This window comes from Lissotriton helveticus, chromosome 3_2 (genome assembly GCF_964261635.1).
Source record: "Lissotriton helveticus chromosome 3_2, aLisHel1.1, whole genome shotgun sequence".
In the NCBI taxonomy this organism is placed as follows: Eukaryota; Metazoa; Chordata; class Amphibia; order Caudata; family Salamandridae; genus Lissotriton; species Lissotriton helveticus.
Window position 1 is genome coordinate 46101627 of NC_136062.1, and position 23276 is coordinate 46124902.

A 23276-nucleotide genomic window follows, 5' to 3' on the forward strand; every position below is an offset into this window, starting at 1 on the left:
ACTGGGCAGGGCGATGGCAACGACGGTGGCAGTTCGATGCCACGTCTGGTTGAAGTCTGCCAACTTTTCAGCCGATGTCCAGGCCACTCTTCTGGACATGCCGTTCGATGGCCGTCGCCTCTTTGGCGACAAGGCAGACCATGCGCTTGAGCGTTTTAAGGACTCCAGGGCTACGGCCAAGTCCTTGGGCCTCTCGGCCACACGCCAGCAATCGGGTGCCTTTCGCTCCTTTCGTGGCCACGGAAGGGGCGCCCCCACACGTGCTGCCAGCCACGCACCGCAGAATGTTCAACAGCGCGGTGGCGGCCGTGGAAACCGCCGTGGCGGCGGTCGGGGACAACGCCGAGGCCAGTCCACACCTCCCTCCGCAGCACCTGCCTCAAAACCTTCCTAGTCCGTGTTTTCAGGCCCATGTGACGCCAGTGGGGGGCAGGGTTCGCCATCACCTCTTCCACTGGCGCACTGTCACGTCGGACAGGTGGGGGTGCTGCAAATCGTCCGAAGGGGCTACTCCCTCCCCTTCGAGGCGACCCCTCCAGCCATGCCACCGCAATTCCACCGCTTGTCGGGGGATCACTTACAACTTCTGCAAGAGGAAGTCACGGCCCTCTTGGCCAAGGGGGCCATCGAGCGCGTTCCTGGGCCAGAAGTAGGGTGTGGTTGTTACTCCCACTACTTTATGCTTCCCAAGAAGGGCAAAGGGGGCCTACGCCCTCTCTTGGACCTACGGAACGTCAACGGCTTCCTCCGGAAGGAGAAGTTCAAGATGCTGACTTTGGCTCAGGTCTTAGCTGTCCTGGACCCTGGAGACTGGATGGTAGCGTTGGACTTGCAGGACGCTTATTTTCACATCCCCGTCCTGCCGGCCCACCGGCGTTACCTGGGGTTCACGGTAGGCCACGAGCACTTTCAGTTTACCGTGCTCCCCTTCGGCCTTACCAGCGCCCCACGGGTGTTCTCGAAAGTGATGGTGGTGGTCGCAGCTCATCTGCGCAGGTTAGGGGTGTCAGTCTTCCCCTACCTCGACGACTAGTTGTTGAAGGCGGGCTCGCCCCAGACAGTCGTCAGCCACCGCCAGACTACGGCCGACCTTCTGCACTTGCTGGGGTTCTCCATCAACGTGCCGAAGTCGCACCTGTGTCCCTCTCAGAAGCTCCTCTTCATCGTAGCGGTTCTAGACTCGGCGCAGTTTCGGGTTTAGCCTCCCGAACAGCGGGTTCGGGATATTCAGGCTCTGATTCCGATCTTTCTGCCTTTATCCCGAGTCTCGGTCAGGTTGGCGCTGCGGCTTCTGGGGCTGATGGCCTTCTGCATCCTTCTGGTGCATCACGCCCGGTGGCAGATGCGGGCTCTGCAGTGGGACCTGAAGTTTCAGTGGGCCCAGCATCAGGGCAACTTGTCTGATCATGTCTTGATCTCGGAGGGCACTGCAAGACAGTGGCAGTGGTGGCTCACGGACCGCGATTGGGTCAGTGGCAGATCCCTCTCCCTACCCCACCCGGAACACGTGGTTGTGACGGACGCGTCCCTCCAGGGCTGGGGAGGCCACATGGGAGAGGCGGAGATCAGAGGCCTCTGGTCTCCGGCGGAGTCCCGGCTCCATATCAACCTTTTGGAGCTGCGGGCGATCCGACTACCACTGAAGGCATTCCTCCCCTCTGTCCGGGGGAGTGTAGTGCATGTGTTCACGGACAACACCCCCGCCAGGTGATACTGCAACAAACAGGGCGGGTGGGGTCTCGACCCTATGCCAGGAGGCTCTGCGCCTCTGGGAGTGGCTGGAACATCAGGGCGTGACCCTGGTTGTTCAACACCTGGCAGGTTCTCTGAATGCCAGGGCGGACAAACTCAGCCGTCGCTGCATGATGGATCACGAATGGCGTCTGAACTCGGACGTGGCGCAAGGCCTCTTTCAGCAGTGGGGAGAGCCTTGGTCAGATCTATTCACCACAGAAGAGAAAGTGCAATGTCATCAGTTCTGCACGTTGGAATTTACAAGGCGGCACTCGCTCGGAGACGCTTTGCGTCGCGAGTGGAGTTGCGGTCTATTGTATGCCTTTCCGCCTATACCACTTCTGCCCAGAGTGCTGAAGAAGATCAGGCGCGACCGGGCCCAGGTTATCCTTGTGGCTCCGGACTGGGCACGAAGATACTGGTATCCCGAGCTACTCAGCATGTCAGTCGATCCCCTGATTCATCTGCCTCTTCGGGAGGACCTTCTGTCGCAGCAGCAGGGGACGGTTCTCCACCCAAACCTGTCCAGTCTCCACCTACAAGCTTGGAGATTGAGCGGCGGCAGTTGAGGCCATTTGACTCGATTCATCTGCCTCTTCGGGAGGACCTTCTGTCGCAGCAGCAGGGGACGGTTCTCCACCCAAACCTGTCCAGTCTCCACCTACAAGCTTGGAGATTGAGCGGCGGCAGTTGAGGCCATTTGACTTGCCTTCTGAAGTCTGTAATGTCATTCTGGCAGCCAGGCGTCCCTCCACAAAGTCGGTATACGCCTGCAGGTGGAACAGATTTGTGGCATGGTGCACAGCAAAGGCTGTGGATCCACTCTCTGCACCCCTTTCTGAGGTTCTCCTCTTCCTTCTTTCTCTTGCCCAGCAGGGCTCTGCTCTGGGCACTATCAGGGGGTACCTTTCTGCCCGTTCCGCCTTCTTAAGGCTAGCTGATCAGCCTTCCTTGTTCAAGTCCCCAATTGTAAATAGGTTTTTGAAGGGCATCACACACATGTTCCCTCCTGTTCCTTTCGTGATGCCCCAGTGGGACTTGAATCTTGTTCTTACTTACCTAATGTGTGCTCCCTTTGAGCCGCTCCATAACTGGCCTCTCTGTCTTCTTACTCTGAAGACTGCTTCCCTGGTTGCCATCACCTCTGCCAGGAGAGTGAGTGAGCTCCAGGCTCTTTCTTCCACACCTCCTTTCCTCTCTGTCCATCCAGACAAGGTTGTGTTGCGGTCAAGACCCTCTTTCCTGCCCAAGGTTGTCACGGCCTTCCACATCGGGCAGTCCATTACCTTGCCCACCTTCTTTCCGCCTCCGCATCAAAGTTCCAAAATTTGTATAGCGCACTACTCACCCAGAGGGTCTCAAGGCGCTTGGGGGAGGGGGTAAATTTACTTGTCGAATAGCCAAGTTTTTTTTAGTTGCTTTTGAAGGAGAGGTGGTACTGTGTAAGGGGTAAATTACTTGTCGAATAACCAAGTTTTTAGTTGCTTTTTGAAGGAGAGGTGGTTCTGTGTAAGGCGGAGGTGGGTGGGGAGAGAATTCCATGTCTTGGCCGCTAAGTAGGAGAAGGATCTTCCCCCCATGGTGGATCTGTGGATGCGCGGGACTGCAGCGAGGGCTTGGTTGGACGATCGAAGTTGACGGGTGGGGGTGTAAAAGGACAGGCGCGTTTTGAGGCATTCGGGTCCTAGGTCGTAGAGGGCTTTGTGTGCGTGGGTGAGGAGATGGAACGTTATTCTCTTGTTGACGGGGAGCCAGTGGAGGTTTTTCAGGTGACCGGAAATGTGAGCTTTGACGGGGAATGTCGAGTATGAGTCTGGCTGAGGTATTTTGGATGCGTTGGAGTTTCTTCTGTAGTTTGGCTGTGGTTCCGGCGTAGAGGGTGTTTCCGCAATCCAGTCGGATTGTGACCAGTGCGTGGGTGACCGTTTTTCTTGTTTCTGTGGGGATCCAGCGGAAGATTTTTTTGAGCATGCGTAGGATGTTGAAGCAGGATGATGAGACGGAGTTGACTTGTCTGGTCATCGAGAGGGAGGAGTCCAGGATGAAGCCCAGGTTACGTGCGTGGTCCGTAGGTATGGGTGCGGTACCCAGGGCCGGTGGCCACCATGAGTCGTCCCAAGCAGAGGGGGATGAGCCTAAGCTGAGGACTTCCGTTTTGTCCGAGTTCAGTTTTAAACAGCTGTTCTTCGTCCACTCGGCAACTTCTTTCATTCCTTCGTGTAAGTTGGTTTTGGCGGTTTTTGGATCTTTGGTGAGGGAGAGGATCAGCTGGGTGTCGTCTGCGTAGGAGATGATGTTGAGGTTGTGTTGGCGCGCGATGGATGCGAGGGGAATCATGTATACGTTGAAGAGGGTGGGACTGAGTGATGATCCTTGTGGTACGCTGCAGATGACTTCCGTGGCCTCTGATCTAAAAGGGGGAAGGCGGACTCTCTGGGTTCTTCCGGCGAGGAACGAGATGATCCAGTCCAATGCTTTTCCTTGTATTCCGACGTTGCTGAGGCGTTGTATGGGGTGCTATGACAGACTGTGTCGAAGGCAGCGAAGAGGTCAATTAGGATGAGGGCAGCTTTTTCTCCGTTGTCCAGTGGAGTTCGAATGTCGTCTGTTGCTGCGATGAGGGCGGTTTCGGTGCTGTGTTTGGCTCGGAAGCCGGACTGTGAGGGGTCGAGTGATTTGTTGGATTCGAGGAAGGCGGCGAGCTGATTTTTGACGGCTTTCTCAATTACTTTGGGAGGGAATGGGAGGAGCGAGATGGGGCGGTAGTTCTTAAGTTCAGTGTGATCTGCTGTGGGTTTCTTCAGAAGGGCGCTGAGTTCGGCATGTTTCCAGCTTTCCGGGAAGGTGGCGGAGTTGAAGGAGCAGTTGATGACCTCGCGGAGGTGGGGTGCGATGATGGAGTCTGCTTTGTTGAAAATGTGGTGGGGACATGGGTCGGTTGGTGATCCTGAGTGGATGGAGTTCCTCAGGCGGATGGTGTCTTCAGTGGTGATTGGGTTCCAGGCGCAAACGTTGTTGGAGGGGGGTTTTGGTTCGGAGGTGGTTGGAGAGGACTGGTCTCCAGGTTGGATTTCAAAGTTGTTATGTATGTCGGCGATTTTGTTATGGAAGAATGAGGCTAGGGAGTCGCAGAGGTCTTGGGAGGGAGTGATGTCGTTGGTGCCGGCGGTGGGATTGGTGAATTCTTTGACGATGTTGAATAGTTCCTTGCTGTTGTGGGCGTTGTTGTCAAGTGGATCCTTGAATGCTGATTTCTTGGTGGATCGGATCAGTTGGTGGTGTTTACGGGTGGCGTTCTTGAAGGTGGTCAGGTTGTCAGTGGTAGGGTTTTTTCTCCAGGCTTTCTCGAGGGTGCGACAGAACTTCTTGGATTTCTTGAGGTCGTCGTTGAACCAGGGGGCTTTTTTGCTACCTTGCTTGATTTGATGGACTTTCAGGGGTGCTAGTTCGTCGGCGCTGTGGGTGATCCATTGTGTGAGGTTGGTGGCTGCTTGGTTTGGGTCCGATGATTTGGCAGGAGGGTTTTGGTGAAGCGATGTGAGGAGTTGGTCGGTGGTAATTTTGTTCCAGTTTCTTCAGGGAATTGGTTGAGGGAGGTTGTGGATCGTGGTCTTTTTGTAGTTGAAGTGAACGCAGCTGTGGTCCGTCCAATGGAGAGCTGTGGTGTGATTGAAGGAGACGTGCTTGCTGGAGGTGAAGATTGGGTCGAGCGTGTGCCCGGCATAGTGAGTGGGGGTATCAACAAGTTGTTCGAGTCCGAGGTTGGCCAGGTTGTGCAGAAGGGTGGTGGTGTTGTTGTCGTTTTTCTTTTCCAGGTGGAAGTTGAGGTCTCCCAGTAGAATGTAGTCCTCGGAAGGGAGGGCGTGTGGGCTGATGAAGTCGGCGATCTCTTCGCTGAATTGTGTGCGGGGTCCTGGTGGCCTGTAGATGAGGGTGCCTCTGAGTGTGGTCTTGGGGTCGGTGTGGATCTGGAAGTGAAGGTGTTCGGCGGTAGCGAGGTTATCGTCGGAACTGGTCGTGATGAGGATGGTGTTCTTATGGACGATGGCGATGCCTCCTCCTGTTTGGTTGGTGCGGTCCTTTCGGATGATCTTGTAGCCGTCCGGGATGGCTATGGCGATGTCGGGAGCTGATGAGGCGTTCATCCAGGTTTCTGTAAGAAAGGCGACATCCGGCGAAGTGGTGTCGAGTAGGTTCCAAAGGTCAATGGCGTGTCTGTGGATCGAGCGGGTGTTGAGTAGGATGCATTTAAGGTGGTTGACGTCAGCGCTCTGTTTGGAGTCTGTGGATTTGGTGTGGGTCCTGATGCAGTCGAATTTGCAGGAGTGGCAGGTGAAGGGTCCATGGGTGTGTCTTGGGGCGGCTTGATAGCAGTCTGGGAGACGGCCGGGATTGAGTGCTGAGAGGGTAGCGGGATCATACGTTATGCGGGAGGAGTGGATTTTGCGGGGACCAGGGGGTCTGGCGCTTGGCGCGGTCCAGGCGTGGACGGGCGTAGACGGGCTTACCTTTGGCACACCTTCGGCGCGCATGGGGCTCGATCGCTGCGCGTGAATGCTGCGCGCACAAACATATGTCATAAGTGGATAGTGGAGGGGGGTGGGGCGAGGGAGGAGCAGCTGAGAGGCGGGAGCGGGGCGGAGGGACGGGCTACGAGGCACAACAATAACAAAATGGCTGGGAGCAATGTAAGATGAATGCAGCGCTACGATCTATCAGACACGCACAGACAATATTACAACAACAAGATGGCTGGGAACAATGTAAAATGAATGCAGCGCTGAGTTCTATCAGACAAGCACAGACAATATTACAACAACAAGATGACTGGGAACAATGTAAAATGAATGCAGCGCTACGATCTATCAGACAAGCACAGACAATATTACACGGCAATTTCTGCAAAGCGAGCGATGTGCAAATCAGCCGACAGCCGCAATTAGCAGGGAGCGTGATAGCGCTACGATACCACGAGCCAGGGAGCGTGGGGAGCGACCACCTCTGAGCGAGTCAGGAGGGTCACAGCGCTAGTGAGGACGGCACGAACTACGACTATCTGTGGGAGGGAGGAGCAGCTGGAAGGCGGGAGCGGGGCGGAGGGACAGGCTACGAGGCACAACAATAACAAAATGGCTGGGAGCAATGTAAGATGAATGCAGCGCTACGATCTATCAGACACGCACAGACAATATTACAACAACAAGATGGCTGGGAACAATGTAAAATGAATGCAGCGCTGAGTTCTATCAGACAAGCACAGACAATATTACAACAACAAGATGGCTGGGAACAATGTAAAATGAATGCAGCGCTACGATCTATCAGACAAGCACAGACAATATTACACGGCAATTTCTGCAAAGCGAGCGATGTGCAAATCAGCCGACAGCAGCAATTAGCAGGGAGCGTGATAGCGCTACGATGCCAGGAGCGTGGGGAGCGACCGCCTCTTAGCGAGTCAGGAGGGTCCCTCGAAAGAGGAAGAGAGGCTCCACCGTCTGGACCCAAAACGTGCGCTCTCTTACTATCTGGATCGCACACGCCAGTTCCGGGTGGATGACCAACTCTTTGTTGGTTACATGGGCGCTAAGAAGGGAAAGGCGGTGCACAAGCGGACCATCTCTCGGTGGATCATCTTGTGTATCCAGGCGTGTTACTCCTTGGCTAAGAAGGAGCCCCCTGTTGGATTGAGGGCTCATCCCACTCGGGCCATGGCGACTACCACTGCCCTGGGCCGAGGAGTGCTCTTGCAGGACATTTGCCAGGCAGCTACGTGGGCCTCGCTGCACACGTTTGCACAACACTACTGCCTGGACAGCCAAGTCTGGAGGGATGGCTTCTTTGGCCGTTCCGTCCTCCAGGACTTTCTGGTGTGATTATTGGTACGCAGACCCACCACCGGGGTTGGTATTGCTGGGGTATCTATTCTAAGGTAAGGAATCTATCACTAACGTGTCTCTTTCAGATGCACAAGTTACTACTTGTGTAACGATATATCTGTAAGAGACATTAGTTAGTGATAGATTCCTTACCGACTCACCCATCCTCCCCGTTCTGCGAACCGGTATTTAGGGTTAAGGTCATCCCCTTTCAGGGCCCTAGTTTCATGGCACCAGTGTTGGTTCTATCATGGATCTGCGTATCTGGCGCTGAAAAGCTGTGTATCAGAACTGACGTCAGCGCGCATGGGCGGCGTCTAAGTACTCCGACGTCATTCCGGCGCTAACGCCGCCGACGACGGACGCGGGCGTATTGCTACGCAAAATTTTCCAGATCCAGTCTGACACCTGGGGATATTCTAAGGTAAGAAATCTATCACTAACTAATGTCTCCTACAGATATATCGTTACACAAGTAGTAACTTGTGCTTATAGTCTTTGACTCCTGGTGCCACGTAGGGATGCATGGGTTTAAATCCTGTGGGCCTGCCGCCGTACGATGTCGGTGGCCGATCCCCATGGCATCTGACTCTACTGTTTGGAGCGCGACCATAACTCCAGGTCATGTTCCGACTGTCTAGCCATGGCTCCGAAGGCTTTGCGGGAGCGGTCCCCGAAAGCTGCTGGAGGCCCGGCAGTCGTCTCCGCGCCATTCGAGGTCCAGAGGTCGTTCGAGGGACCGACCGCGGAACCATCATCATCATCGCTTCTCGGGGTCCAAGTCTTCACCCTCTGAATCGGGTAAGAGACGACACAAGAAAAAGTCGAAGAAGCGTGCACGCTCTCCGACCTCTCCACGTCGGTCTCCGGATGTGGACGAGGGGGCCAGTGGTCCTTCCCCTGCGGCTCCGTTGGAACCGGAGAGTCCCGCGGCCTACCCACCCTACGCGGGTCAGTCAGTGACTCCGGCCCAGTGCAAAAATTCCTTGCCACCATGGACCCCCTTTTTAGGCCTAGGGCTCCCGCCGGCGCGCATTCGAGCCCTGCAGTCCCTATTGAGGGCCCTTGCTTGCCACCGGCTCCGCCGTCGGAGCCGCAAGGTCGTCTGCCGGCAAGTCCAGCGTCACAATGGGTTCCGTTTGTCCCACCTCCGCCCTTGCCTGAGTTTCCGGGCAATTTTGCTCCGGCTTAGGACCCTAATTGGAGCCACAGCGCCGTTGGAGCATTTCTTTTGCCCTGTGCCTCCCCCGCTGCTGCAGCCTGTGCCTCGGACCGTGGAGGACGGGGATGACTGGGAGGTGTCAGAGAACCCTCTTGCATGGCAGTGTGAGTCCGAAGTTGGGTGGGCGGAGGACTTGGAGGATGCAGGTGGCCTTGACCTCTCCTCTGAGCCTGGGTTTGTGACTCCTCCCGCTGTCAATGAGGAAGGCGCCACATACACTCTGGTGCTCCGTAGAGCAGCTGATGCTCTTGACCTTCATCTGCCTACTGTTACCTTCAAGACGAACCTCCTTACTGAATTGCTTCAGCCGGCGGCAAGTTCTATGGAACCTCTGCTTCCGTTCAATGAGTCCTTGACGGATGTTTTGAGGGGCACCTGGTCTAGACCAGCACAGGGGTTCCTGTGGATAAAAACGTGGCCAGGCGTCATCGCCCGGCACCGGGTGACCCTGCCTTTTTAACAAATCATCCACAAAGTGCATTCCCTACCGCTCCGCCGGATAAGGAATCGAAAAAGCTGGAGCAGTTTGTCAAGAAGTTGTTTTCCTCTGCCAGCCTTGTGCTGCGGTCAGTCAACACTGCATGCCTCTTGGGCCGTGTGAGAAAGTGCCATCTGTCTTGCATTGGTATGCTCCCACTTTTTGCTGAACTGCTGATGTGCTTTGACTGAGTGTGCCCAGGGCTCCTGCCAACCAGGTACCCAGGGCCTGTGTTCCTTCCCTAAAACTGTGTTGAAACCAAAACCCAATTGGCATCTCTGGCCACCTGTCAGCCCCTAGTAAATGGTACCCTAGGTACCCAGGGCATGGAGACCAGAGAAAACCCCTAAGGGCTGCAGCCCTTATTGTGCCACCCTTAGGGGCCCTGTACCCTGACACCCACACACTGCCTTTGCAGGCTGAGTGTTTAAGTGCAGAACTAAACAGAGAGTCGACATGGCACACATGCCTGTGTGCCAGGCCCACAACACCCACTGCTCTGACATACCTCAGTCACCCCTCTAGCTGGGTGCCCTATACCAGGTGTGGGCACAGGTGCATGAGCCCTGTGCCCTTCCAGTACCCATGGCCATTCCTGGGCACTGTAAGTGCAGTGATGCCATTAGGAGTATATGGTACTGGGAGGTCGTCATTACGAACTCCACAGCACCATAATGGCTACACTGAAGACTGACAAGTTTGATATCAAACTCCTCAGCACATTAAACCCACACCGATGCCAGTGTGGGATTTAATGTAAAATGCACCAGAGGGCATCTTAGAGATGCCCCCTGAAAACCTAGCCTACAGTCCACGTCTGAACTGAGAGGCTGTCTAGGCTGCTACACAGCAGACATGTTGCTGGAGCCCCCCGCTCTCCTGGGCCTGCAACAATGCACATCCTGGGCGAGGTGCTAGGTCTCCTCCCCCAGGATGGGCAGGGGGAAGCTTCAATGGCCTGCCGCTTTTGTGCACTTCTCCATTCCACTAGCTGTACTCAGCAACTGGCCCACACCAGTTCTGACCCCCACTCTGGCGGGAAACCCTACATCAGGAAGGGGGGTGTGCCAGCCTTTGCCAACCACACCCCTCAGGTGGGAGAGGTGAGGTGAAGTACGACCCCGGGCTCCAGCCATCTTGAAGATGGGGAGCCCTGCCCAATCACAGCTAGGCTCCTGCCCCCCTCCCACAGGAGAGGAGCAGGCTAGGGTGTCTACCCACCCCAGGACAGGGACCTATTGGTCCCTGCCCTTGCCCTACCTGTAACGCCCCTAAATTCGGTATTTATGGGCACCGTGAACCAACCATCCTCAGATCCCGATAACAAAACCAGAAAGAAGATCAAGAAGAAGAAGACCCGCCGTGCAGCTGCTAACAGGACGACACCAACTGACTTGGCCTGTCGATCCTTGAACCTGCCCCTGCTAAATCCACGTGACTCCTGCGGACAGCAACCTTGGAAACCCTGGGGACGTGCCTGCCTTGAACCTCTCAAACATTGGGACTCCCCTGAGCAGAGGCTCTGCTCCAACAACCATACCCCTGGTGCCAGCCAGGAGCTGCGAATCTAGCCCACTCTGCACCCTCCGAGCCCAGCCCGTGCCCGAGTGACCCAAGACCACGAGGACGTCCCCCTCGCGACTGGGACCCGAAGTCCAGTGCCCAAAGGCCCTCCTCGACGACGCCTGCAGCCTCAGAACCAGGGACCCCTCCAACCGCGACCAGCCGAGGGTAAGATTTCCCAACACTCAGACACCCCTGCACCTGGCACCCCACGGCCCCTTGTGCCCTCCTTTGGGGTACTCCCCTCTTCTCCAAGAACCCAACTTACCTCTTGAAGTGGTGGTCGCACCTGAAGAATCTCTGTCCCCGAGCCTGCAGCCTTTGTTCACTTTGTAACGTTCCTATTGGATAACATTGAGCGCCCGACGGCTCAAAATCACCCTGCACCCAGCCGCCAGAGTGCCGCTGGAAGTGCAACTACTACCCGACTCTACTTCCCCCACTTGCCCTGAGTAAGTGACCAGGAGCTCAGCTCCTACAGCCGCGTGGCCTGCCTGCTTGCAGTAACCAACCAAAGGCCCCCTACCTTCAATTGGATTGCATTGGGCCTACTCTCTCTGCGCCCGGCTGCCCCTGTGCCGCTGAGGGTGTAACAACTGTACCTTTCCGATCCTGGGAGACCCCTGAGTCAATGCCCAGAACCTTAACCTCACCAGTCGAGTACTCACCGGAAAGCTGATAACTCACTTTCCTTCCATAGGCTAATATTGACTTGTTTTCACTGAAATTTCTTCTAAGTGTCGATTTTTGCAACTTTAAAATATTCCTCTAAAATTAGCCGAAATACTCACCTGGGATCAGGAGAGAAGCCAGTGCTGTACTTTCTAGTTCAGTGCTAAACCGCAAAAGTAATCTTAACTGTACTTACCAGTTACCTGCATTTTCATCCATAGGAAACCATTGACTGTTTTTCACTGAAAAATTTCTTCTGTCGATTTTTGCAAATGACAAATATTCCTTAAAAATCGTACTAACAGCTGAAAAGTAAATACTTACCTCTCTTAGTACTAGATTACAAAAGTAACGAGAACCTACTTTACCTGTGACCTAAATTTCCTTCCATAGGATACCATTGCTAGTTTTTCTCGGAAAAGTTTCCAAGTGTCAACTTTGAAAATACATTTATATCCTTTAAAAAATACAACTGTAACCAAAACGCTTTTACTTAACTGTTTACAGCTTAAGTCCCGGGACTGAATCCAGGATCCGGTCCCGTGGTTAGCAAAGTAACCCTGAAAGTAATTATTGCATTTTTATTTTAAAAAAAACATTGAGCTCAATGTTAACTTGTGTTTAGAATTGTGTTGCCTATTGCAACCCCAGTAACTATTGTACTTACTAAGTCTATTGCCTGTCTGCAAAGTAATTACCCAAAGTCACTCATATTGAAAAAAGTATATGTTGGTTCTAAAATAAAAACAACTATATCTTTTGATATAAAAACAATTGGCCTAGAGTTCAGTTCGTGATTGTGTGAAACATTTTGCTGACTGAGTGTGTACAACAAATGCTTTACACTGTCCTCTGATACTGCCTTTCTGCTCGACCAAGCTACCACATTAGAGAGTAGGGTCAGATCTGACTTTAACCTCTGTTATACCTCTGGGGATTGGGGACTCTATACACATTGTACTTTACTTTGGTCCGGTATATATAGAGCCACTTTCTTACAGGCCACTACTCTGACGCTGTGTGGGACACAGTGGCACAGACTCTGCCCCAGTGCCCGGAGGAGGTTCGGGCTGTACTTTCCCAAGCTGTTGCGGAGGGAAAGGATGCCGTGAAGTTCGCCATTCGGTGTGGACTGGACACCGCGGACTCTTTGGGGAGAGCCATCTCCACAACGGTGGCCTTGCGTCGCCATGCCTGGCTGCAGTCCACAGGGTTTTCGGGGGATGTCCAGAGTTCCCTCATGGACATGCCCTTTGATGGTACTCGCCTGGCGATAAGGCAGTCAGTGCGCTGGAGCGTTTCAAGGACTCTCGGGCTACGGCCAAGTCCTTTGGTCTCTCCACCACACACCCGGCTTTCGTTCATTTTGTGGCCACGGAAGGGGCGCTCCGCACGTTCGTTCAGCCAGAAGCCTGCGCAGAACCAAACTGAGTGCGGCCGCGGGCCTAGTGGCCACCATAGCGGCACAGGCGCCCAGCGGGCGGGTCATTCCACCTCCGCTCCCGCAACATCCACCTCAAAGCCTTTCTAGTTCGAGCTTTGGTGTGCACCCCACGCCAGTGTGTGGCAGGATTCAACATCACCTCCCCCACTGGCGCTCTGTTACTTCAGACAGGTGGGTGCTGCAAATCGTCCAAAGGGGCTACTGCTTCCCCTTCTAGTCTACCCCCGCACCCCCCCCAGCCATGCCACCTCAGTTCCACCGTATGTCGGGAGATCACTTTGCGTTTCTCCAACAGGAAGTCACAGCCCTCTTGGCCATGGGGGCCATTGAGCTCTTTCCTGGGCCAGAAGTAGGACATGGTTGTTAATCCCACTACTTTCTGGTCCCCAAGAAGGAGAAAGGGGACCTGCGCTCCATCTTGGACCTCAGAAACGTCAGTCGCTCCCTCCTGAAGGAGAAGTTCAAGATGTTGACTCTGGCTCAAGTCTTGGCTGCCCTAGACCCTGGAGGCTGGATGGTAGCGTTGGACTTGCAGGATGCATATTTTCACATCCCTGTGCTGCTGGCCCACCGGCGTTACCTGCGGTTCACGGTAGGCTATGAGTATTTTCCATATGCCTTGCTACCCTTTGGCCTACCAGCACCCCTTGGGTGTTCACGAAAGTGATGGCGGTGGTCACAGCTCATCTGAGCAGGTCAGGGGTGTCAGTCTTCCCCTACCACGCTGGGGATCTCCATCAATATGCCGAAGTCGCACCTGAGTCCCTCTCAGAAGCTCCCCTTCATCGGAGCGGTTCTGGATTCGACGCAGTTTCGGGTTTATCCTCCCGAGCAGCGAGTCCAGGATATTCAGGCTATGAATCAGATCTTTCATTCTCTATCCCGGGTTTCAGTCAGGATGACCCTCCAGCTCCTGGGCCTGATGGCCTCCTGCATCCTGCTAGTGCAACATGCCAGGTGGCATATGCGGGCTCTGCAGTGGGGCCTGAAGTTCCAGTGGGCACAGCATTAGGGCAACCTGTCCGATAATGTCCCGGTCTCGGAGGGCACTGCACGGCAATTGCAGTGGTGGCTCACGAATCGCGATTGGGTCAATGGCAGATCCCTCTCCCTTCCCCAACCGGAGCACACAGAGGTGACGGATGCGTCCCTCCTGGAATGGGGCGGCCACTTGGGAGAGGCGGAGATTAGAGGCCTCTGGTCTCTGGCGCAGTCCCTGCTCCATATCAATCTTTTGGAGCCTCGGGCGATCCGACTTGCGCTGCAGGCATTCCTTCCCTCTGTCCAGGGAAGTGTAGTGCAGGTGTTCACGGACAACACCACCGCCATGTGGTATTGCAACAAACAGGGCAGGGTGTGGTCGTGGACCCTATTTCAGGGGGCTCTGCGCCTCTGGACATTGCTGGAACATCAAGGCATTACCTGGGTGGTTCAACAACTGGCAGGTTCTCTGAACGCCATGGCGGATGAACTCACCCACCTGTGCTTGATGGATCACGAATGGCGTCTGTACTCGGACGTGGCGCAAGGTCTCTTTCTGCAGTGGAGAGGGCCTTGGTTAGATCTATTTGCCACCAAAGAGAACGTGCAATGTCATCATTTCTGCGCATTGGAATTTCCAAGGCGGCACTCGCGCGGCGACACTTTTCGTCGCGAGTGGTGCTGCGGTCTGTTGTACGCCTTTCCGCCTATCCCACTTCTGCCCAGAGTGCTGAAGAAGATTTGCCGCGACCCGGCCCAAGTCATCCTCGTGGCTCTGGATTGGGCACGAAGATACTGGTATCCCGAGCTACTCAGCATGGTGATCGATCCTCCGATCCAACTGTCTCTTCGTGAGGATCTCCTGTCGCAGCAGCAGGGGACAGTCCTCCACCCGAACCTGTCCAGCCTCCACCTCTATGCGTGGAGATTGAGCGGCAACAGTTGACACCTTTCGATCTTCCTCCCGAAGTCTGTGATGTCATTGTGGCAGCCAGGCGTCCCTCCACTAAGATGGTATACGCCTGAAGGTGGAACAAATTTGTGGCATGGTGCACAGCGAAGGCTGTTGATCTCCTTTCTGCCCCTCTTTCTGAGGTCCTTCTGTTCCTACTATCCTTTGCTCAGCAGGGCTCTGTTCTGGACACTATCAAAGGTTATCTTTCGGCTATCTCCGCCTTTCCAAGGCTTCCAGATCAGCCTTCTGTCTTTAAGTCCCCGGTTGTTAACCGTTTCCTGAAAGGCATTACACACACGTTTTCTCCTGTGCCGTTCATAATGCCTCAATGGGACTTAAATCTTGTCTTGACCTATCTGATGAGCGCTCCCTTTGAGCCCCTTCATAACTGTCCTTTACGTCTTCTCACTCTAAAGACTGCTTTCCTGGTAGCTATCACCTCTGCCAGAAGAGTGAGTGAGCTCCAGGCTCTTTCTTCTAAACCTCCTTTCCTTTCTGTTCATCCGGACAAGGTGGTTTTAAGGACCCGTCCTTTTTTCTTGCCAAAGGTTGTCATGCCCTTCCACATCGGGCAGACCATCACTTTGCCCACCTTCTTTCCGCCTCCGCATCGTTCAAAAGAGGAAGAGAGGCTCCACCGTCTGGACCCAAAGCGTGCGCTCTCGTTCTATCTGAAGCGCATACAACATTTCCGGGTGGGTGACCGGCTCTTTGTTGGCTACGTGGGCACCAAAAAAGGCCGGGCCATGCACAAGCAGACCATCTCTCGGTGGGTCGTTCTGTGCATCAAAGCATGTTACTCATTGGCTAAATAGGAGCCTCCTGTAGGGCTGTGTGCCCATTCTACCAGGGCGACGGCAGCCACTACTGCCTTGGGACACTGCTTGCCATTGCAGGACATTGGTCAGGCAGCTACGTGTGCCTCGCTGCACACATTTACCAAGCATTACTGCCTCGACAGTCCAGTCCGGAGAGACGGCTTCTTTGGCCGTTCTGTTCTCCGTGACTTTCTGGTGTAATCTTATTCGCAGACCCACCACCGGGGTTGGTATTGCTGGGGTATCTATTCTAAGGTAAGGAATCTATCACTAACGTGTCTCTTTCAGATTCACAAGTTACTACTTGTGTAATGATATATCTGTAAGAGACATTACTTAGTGATAGATTCCTTACCGCCCCACCCATCCTCCCCGTTCTGCAAACTGATTTCTAGGGTTAGGGTCATCCCTTTCAGGGCCCTAGTTTCATGGCACCAGTGGTCAGTTTCTAGCATGGCTCTATGTTCCTGGCGCGGAAAGTCGTGTACAGAACTGACGTCAGCGCGCATGGGTGGTGCCTAAATAGTCTCTGTGATGTTATTTTGGCGCTTTCGATGCCGACGGACGCGGAGCCACACAACGCCACCTACCGACGCGCAGGGGTACTGCTGAAAAACTTTGCGGATCCGGTCTGACGCTTGGGGATATACTAAGGTAAGGAATCTATCACTAACTAATGTCTCTTACAGATATATTGTTACACAAGTAGTAACTTGTGCTTCTGGTACGTCATAAGGTTTCAAGCTAACAATCTCATTGTTGGCATTCAAGTCTGTGAGTTGCTCCGAAATAGAATATATGGGCTAATAAACTGATGCCAGAGGTGGCATCCATATTCAGCTTTGTCTTAATTTGCGGAAGTTGAGCTGCTATGGAGTCCAATGGCGGTACATGTCTGGATGTGGGGAATGTGGTTGAAAAACCTACTGGATCCAGTCTGGTGCCTAGGAGAAATAAAAAAGCGAGGAGTCTGCAGTTCATATATCCTCCAAGACATATGTTAATGAAACTGAAGAGAAATACTTTGTTCTGCTAATTAATTTGTCTCTTAAAAGACAGCTTGACTGACCGCCAACCCCATCGAGCCCCCCCCTCCACCCCTGCCTGTTTTCCCACATTTTCTAATTCTACTTTAAAGGTTGATTTTGTGTTTTGGTGATGACACTGCTAGTTTGATGTTGTGGTGTGCTAAGAAAAAAAAATACACGTGGTAATGGGACTCTATAGTAGATAGAAAAGGTGTGGTATTATGAATGTGTTTTTTTTTTACAATTTTATTTGCATTTACCCAGTGATTGAACCATTAAATGTTTATTTTGAATTGTTCACCCTTGTTCCAAAGTCCTCTGTTAGTCTTAGTATTTTTAAGTCTCTTTTTCATTTGAAGTATCAATTTTGTGAAGACCTACCGTGAATGTGTTTGACATTTATTTTCTTAATTGTAATTGATATGTTCTTTTCTTTCATACATATGTAGATGATATGATTCGTTACATCCAAGAGAGTAGAGAGAGAGCTGCTGAAATGCTCAAAGCAGAGGTATTAAGAGAGCGCCAGGAGACGGCCAGAAAAATGCGTAAATACTATTTGATCTGCCTGCAACAACTTTTAAAAGATGACGGGAAGCATGAAGGGTGAGTACTGTGTTTAGCAGACATTGTAATTGTAACAGTTTAAATACTTGTGTTTAATGCAGTATTTCTTAAGATATTTACCTTCTGAATCAGAACAAGATTTAGATACTAAGAAAGCTATTAAAGCCTATGTTCTGTCCAAAATAGGTAGCTCAGAATCAGTTGAACTCTCACAGTGTTGAACGTGGTTTGGCTGATGAGTACTGTTATGTTTGGACCATGGAATTTAACTGCTAGCTTATTTTTCTCTACATGCCAAATGTTTTTCCTGGTGTGGAAATCCTTTCTCCTTCACCCTATTGACACATGAGATAGTTGGTTCTTTTTCACACTCTCGCCAGCCTGTTTGCCACCCAAGCCCAGATTGTAAATGGACGCAGCCATATTACCATATAGGAAAACACCAGGAAAATTCAGCTGCTAAAATTGCTTTTAGCTTGGGCTGCATTAGTAGACCTGCTGGGGCCCCTAACCCGCTGCATGATAACCTCCTTTGGCATTTGGAGAGCATGCAATATTCAGAGCAGCTGGAAAATGTAAACCGCTAATAGAGACTTCTAACCGCAGATTTCTCACGTTAGAATATTCCTCAGGTGTCAGCCTGGATCTCGAAAACCTTGAGCAGTTTTGAGATCGGCTCCACGTCAGAAGTGATGTCGCGATGCCCATGTATGTGCCACCCCAGCGCGCTGGCCTCGGTTACTTTCTTTCCGCGCCAACAGGCTGGATCCAGAGCGCAACCTGAAAGGCTGAAAGCTCTAACTCAAATATCCTGGCAAGATCTGAGGATTCAATTGGATTGACCTGCTTCACAGCTTGGTACCATGGGTAAGACAGACCTTAAGCAGCCTAAGCTTCCCTTTGAAAGCAAAGTCAAACCGGCACAACAGAAGCGAGCTCTGAGCCGGACACTGCCCAAAATAGATACACTCACCTCAAGCCTGAACACTGTCAAAAAAGGCGCAGACACTCATGAGGCTCATTTAGATATCCTGGAGAACAGACTGTCAGATACTCAAGACTCTCAGGCGGAATCCAGAACGCAAATATTAAGCATGGAGAAAGTTCTTGCTGTGATTAAAGCTAAGAATAAAGATTTAGAGGCACGTTCTACACGCAACAACCTACGAATTATTGGCTTCCAGAATCTACTGCAATCCTGAAAATGGAACCATTTATTGAGAGTCTGCTGCGTGAACTTTTCATCTCGGCGCTCTCACAGGTCATGATTGTGGAGAGCACTCACTGATCACTGGGCCCTCCTCCGGGAGCGTAGCCACGTTCACTAAACCTCCTGATTTGTGGGGGCAGGGACGCAGTCCTTAAAGAGGCCAGAGCTAAAAGCCCTATAACCGACCAGGGGCACCAACTATCCTTTTTCCCTGACTACACTCCTGCTGTCCAGGCCGCACGCAGGGAGTTTGCACCAGCTAAACGCATTCTACAGAATGCCTCTATCCTTTTGCTACGTTGTATCCAACTAAGCTAAAAATCACTTGTGATGTCCATTTTACGGACGCTAAATCAGCACCAAGCATATTTGCCTGCGGAAGTTGCTTCCTCGCACTTCGCAGCAACCCGTTTCCGAACTGCAGCTGAGTGATAATGTCTGACAGACACTCTTTATTTTTTTATTTTTCGTTCAAATCTGTTTCTATTCATTTTTGCTTTGAATTACATATCCTGAAAAGGCAACGCTTCACATCGAGAGCCATCAATACCTTACTCCGTCCAGCCATGATACAGGCTTGTCATTCAATTTGAACGCTAAACAGGATATACATGGCTATACCCCCACAAATACTGGATCCGGGCAAATCCTCCCGTGCTGTCTATGTCACGGTGAATGAGGGTTACAAACAGTAATTGCATGGTCTCATCAGCATGTACTACAGAGTCTCTTCCAGTCGTGCCACAGATTCAATTGAACAGTTGTTACTGTTTGAACTAACAAAACTAAACAAACCATGGCAGCAGTGCAGTGTCTCATCAACTGTCCGCCAGCTGCCTGCCCAGGCTATCCCCCCCGGTCTGTCGCAGGGTCTGGAGTAGTCCCCTCCCACTGGATGGCTATGGGCTCTTTTCTCAGTCCCATTGTTTCTTCCCTCACTATAGCAAGTTCCTCCGATTTGGCCCAAGCTAAAAGTGATTATCGCCATGCATGTACGTGTGGTGGATCCCGTGCTTTCCACCGCTTCATAAGAAGGCGCTTGGCAACCACCAGTCCCAGGTCAAGAAACCAAGATGTAACTTTTGTGGTCGTAGTTCTATGGAACTGATGTAAGAGGTAAGTGGGCCACTCAAAGAGGATGTCGCGCCCTGTGCATGTATGCAACCACTCACTGACTGCCCTCCAGTAGGTTTGCAGCTCGGGACAGTCCCAGAGCATATACACACCGCATCCTCGCAGTGGAAGTATCTGTTAATCAGCTCAGGGGTAAGATATGCCCTGTGTACTATTAACAGCTGTATCTGTCTAAAACGCACATTTCTGGGTATGCGGACTGGGCTCTTCAACACTTTCCCATTCCCTGTCTCCCAACTGGCGCTCCAGATCTATCTCCCACTTGCGGCAGAGTGGGTCGAGGCTGATCGCGGCGTGTGTTGGGAGTGACGCCGCAAACCAGTGAATTAAATGCCTGCCCCTTCCCCTAACGTGGAGGTACTGTACGGTGAGGTGTTGGATCGGTTCTGTAGTCATGTCCCCCCATTTGGCAGTTAGCGTTTTGATCAGCGATCTGTGTCTCAAGAAGTGCCACAGTGGCGGTCCTGTGTTCTCAGCGAGGGATTTAAATAGTAGGATTTCTCCATCTTGATGCAGATCTCAAAATGTCTGCACGTCCACTTCGTGCCAGTCTCAGAGCTCGGCGTGTGTTAGTTCTCCAGATCCGGCGGGGTATCCCTCTATAGGTATTGCTGGCGCCTAGGGGTTGAGCTTTCTGGTGAGGTAGAGGCGGCGTCGGCGGTAACATTTATATGCGACCGCTAGAAGGAGTGGCCTCAGCCCAGTGACTTTAGTGGCTGGGTGGAAAAGCCTAGTGATTTGCTCCAGCGAGTAGGGAGGGAGCGTAGTCACCGTGTCGTCTCTGCCCCTGTCTGCAAGCCAGTGGGAGACCCACTGTAATTGTGCGGCCAAGTAGTATGCTCAAAGCAGGGCGCAGCAAGAACCCCGTGGTCGGTCGGCAGGTACAATTTCGCCAATGCTAGTCTATGTCTGGCGTTCCCCAAAGGAAATCCCTGAGCAACCCAGCAAGTGTGGCGAGAAAAGATGCTAGGATATATAGAGGGAGATTAGCGAAATAATACAGGAGGCGAGGTAGGATCACCATCTTGGGTAGCGCCACTCTACCTGCGACCGACAACGGGAGCGTATTTCAGAAGCGTACCTGCGCATTGATTGCCGTCAAGGCCCGTCCCAGATTCCCGTCAAATAGCTACGTCGGTTGACGGTATATCTGGATGCCCAGGTATCGGAAGGTGCCCTCTCTCCACTCCACCCTCGTGCCATGTAACGTGTAACCCGGGTCTCCGCTTCCCTCCCCGAAGGCGTAGTTGCACGGCTTGCCAGTGTTCACGCGGAGTCCAGAGATAGCCTCGAACTCGCGTAGGGTATCTGCCAGCTATACCGGTATATTCTTTATGTCTTTTATGTAGATCAGGAGATCGTCCGCATATAGCGACACTTGGTGTACCGCGTCACCCAGGGGTATTCCACCTCCCAGCGTCACACGCAGCGCTGCTGCTAAGGGCTCAATTGCCAGGGTGAACAGTAGGGGCGATAGCGGGTACCCCTGTCTGGTGCCCCGGCATATTGGAATGGCATCGGAGATGTAGGGCCCCAACCGAACTCTGACAGTGGGATTCTTGTACAGGAGGCCAACCATCTGTAGGAATCAGGGACCTCACTCATATCTTGCTAGTAGCGCCGCTAGGTAGCTCCACTCGAGACAATCAAAGGCCTTTTCTAAGTCCAGCACAAGGCACCCCGCTCTGGGCCACGTCCCCACACTATACGATGCTACCCTAAAAAACCTTTGCAGATTTAGCGATGGGCTGTGTTTTGGTTCAAACCCATTTTGGTCACTGTGAACCAGCTCAGGGACCACCAGTGCCAGCCGGTCTGCCAACACCTTGGCGAATATCTTATAGCGTGTGTTGAGTAACGCCAAAGGTCTATAGGATCCCAGGGTTGTGGGGTCCCTATCTGGTTTCAGCAGGGACACCAGGTAGGCCTCGCTCATCGAGTGTGACAGCGTGTCCTTCTCCAGAGCGACGATGGAGAGGGTGTGTAACCGCTGCGCCAGAGGTTCCCGATAGGCTTTGTAATACTCAGCTGGGAGGCCGTCCGGTCCCGGCGTTTTCCCGGTCGCCATAGACTGAATCGACTCTCCGAGCTCGTCTAAGGTAAGAGGACCGTTGAGCGATTCCTGGTGTGCTGCCAGTGCTGTGGGCAGCCGGACAGGCTCTAGGAATCTTTCCAGCTCTAGGCCTTGGTAACGTCTCCTCGAGCGGTATAATTGTGCATAGTGCTCCACCATCACACCATGAATCTCACGTTGTGTGTACACCAGATTCCCTCCTGGTGTACGAATGGCTCCAATTGGGGCGCGCCGACCTTCCTGCTTCAGCAACCAAGCTAAGAGGCGGCCCGCTCTATCTGCTGTAGCATGTGTTCGAGCAGTGTGAGCGGTGTACTTATGGCAGCCCAACTACTCCATAAGCTCCACGTGCTGGGCCCGGAGGTCTTCCAGGTGGTCAGAGTGTCTGCCCCCTCCCTTGCCCTCGCGCACGTATTGGAGTAGCTGCGATTCTAGGCGGGTGAGTGACAGAGATAGACGCCTGCGGATGTTTCAAGTGGCCCCCAGACAGTGACCTCTAGTCGCTATTTTATGGGCATCTCATTCCACCAGAGCATTGCTCGCCGTACCTTCATTAAGTTAAAAGTATGTGAGGACAGCCGTTCCGAGGGATGCACGGAATTCTGGATCCTCTAGCGCGGCAGGCTGTAGGCGCCATGTGGGGATGGGGGGACGACCAGCTTCCCAGGTGAGCTGAATGCGCAAGGGGTTATTGTCTGAATGCGTCCGACCTAGATATTCCGACATTTCTACCAGGTGCAATAGAGAGTGTGAGCCCACTACCCTGTCCAAGCGTAATTGCAAGTCGTGCAGCGCACAGTAGTATGAGTAGATTGGGGTGGAGGGTGCGCCAGATATCTATCAGTGTCCAGTGGGATAGCCAGTCCGTGAGTGTCTGTGCATTTGACAAGCTGGTGTTCTTTGAAGGGGGGAAAGGATCTGTCAATATTGACGTTGAGTACTGAGTTAATGTCCCCACCTAGCAGCCAGGGGAGTCCCAGGTAAGGTGTCAACACCAAGGACAACTGTGCCAGAAATGACGGCTGTTCGACGTTTGGGGCATATATCGACCCTAGTAATATTGTCAGGCCGTTAAGGGTCCCCTTTACCAGAGTGTATCTGCCGTCGGGGTCTGTCACCACGTCCTCACAGACAAATGGAATGCCCGCCCGCACCCAAACAATCATGCCTCGCGCATGCGCGGAGTACACCGTGCCATACACCTGTCCCCTCCAACTCCTGCACAGCCTGTCAAGTTCCTGTTGTGTTGTGTGCGTTTTCTGTAGTAAGGCGATTCCAGCAGAGTGCCCCTGGAGGTAAGCAAATATAGAGTAACGCCGCGCTGGTCTGTGCATGCCACGGATGTTCCACGTAACTACATTAGCCTGTGTCATTACTGTTTCATTTGTTCTCTAGGGTTGTTAGGGGTGGGGCGCTCCGTGGTGTACGGGGGCTAAGAACATGCACTAATGCTCCAGATTGCTGCAACCAAAACAGTGATTTAACAGTGAACGACATAAATATTAGGGCGAAAACTG

At 52.9% G+C, this 23276-nt stretch overlaps 1 protein-coding gene across 3 annotated transcripts in view; it reads left to right on the top strand.

Annotated features, from left to right (window-relative positions):
* Nucleotides 1-23276, top strand: part of CEP152 (centrosomal protein 152) — a 1079595-nt gene that overhangs the window by 703105 nt on the left and 353214 nt on the right. For all 3 annotated transcript variants that reach the window (XM_078684802.1, XM_078684801.1, XM_078684803.1), the window contains one exon: nt 17224-17380. In XM_078684802.1, the coding sequence (XP_078540928.1) occupies nt 17224-17380 (157 nt within the window). The remainder of the gene's footprint in view (nt 1-17223; nt 17381-23276) is intronic.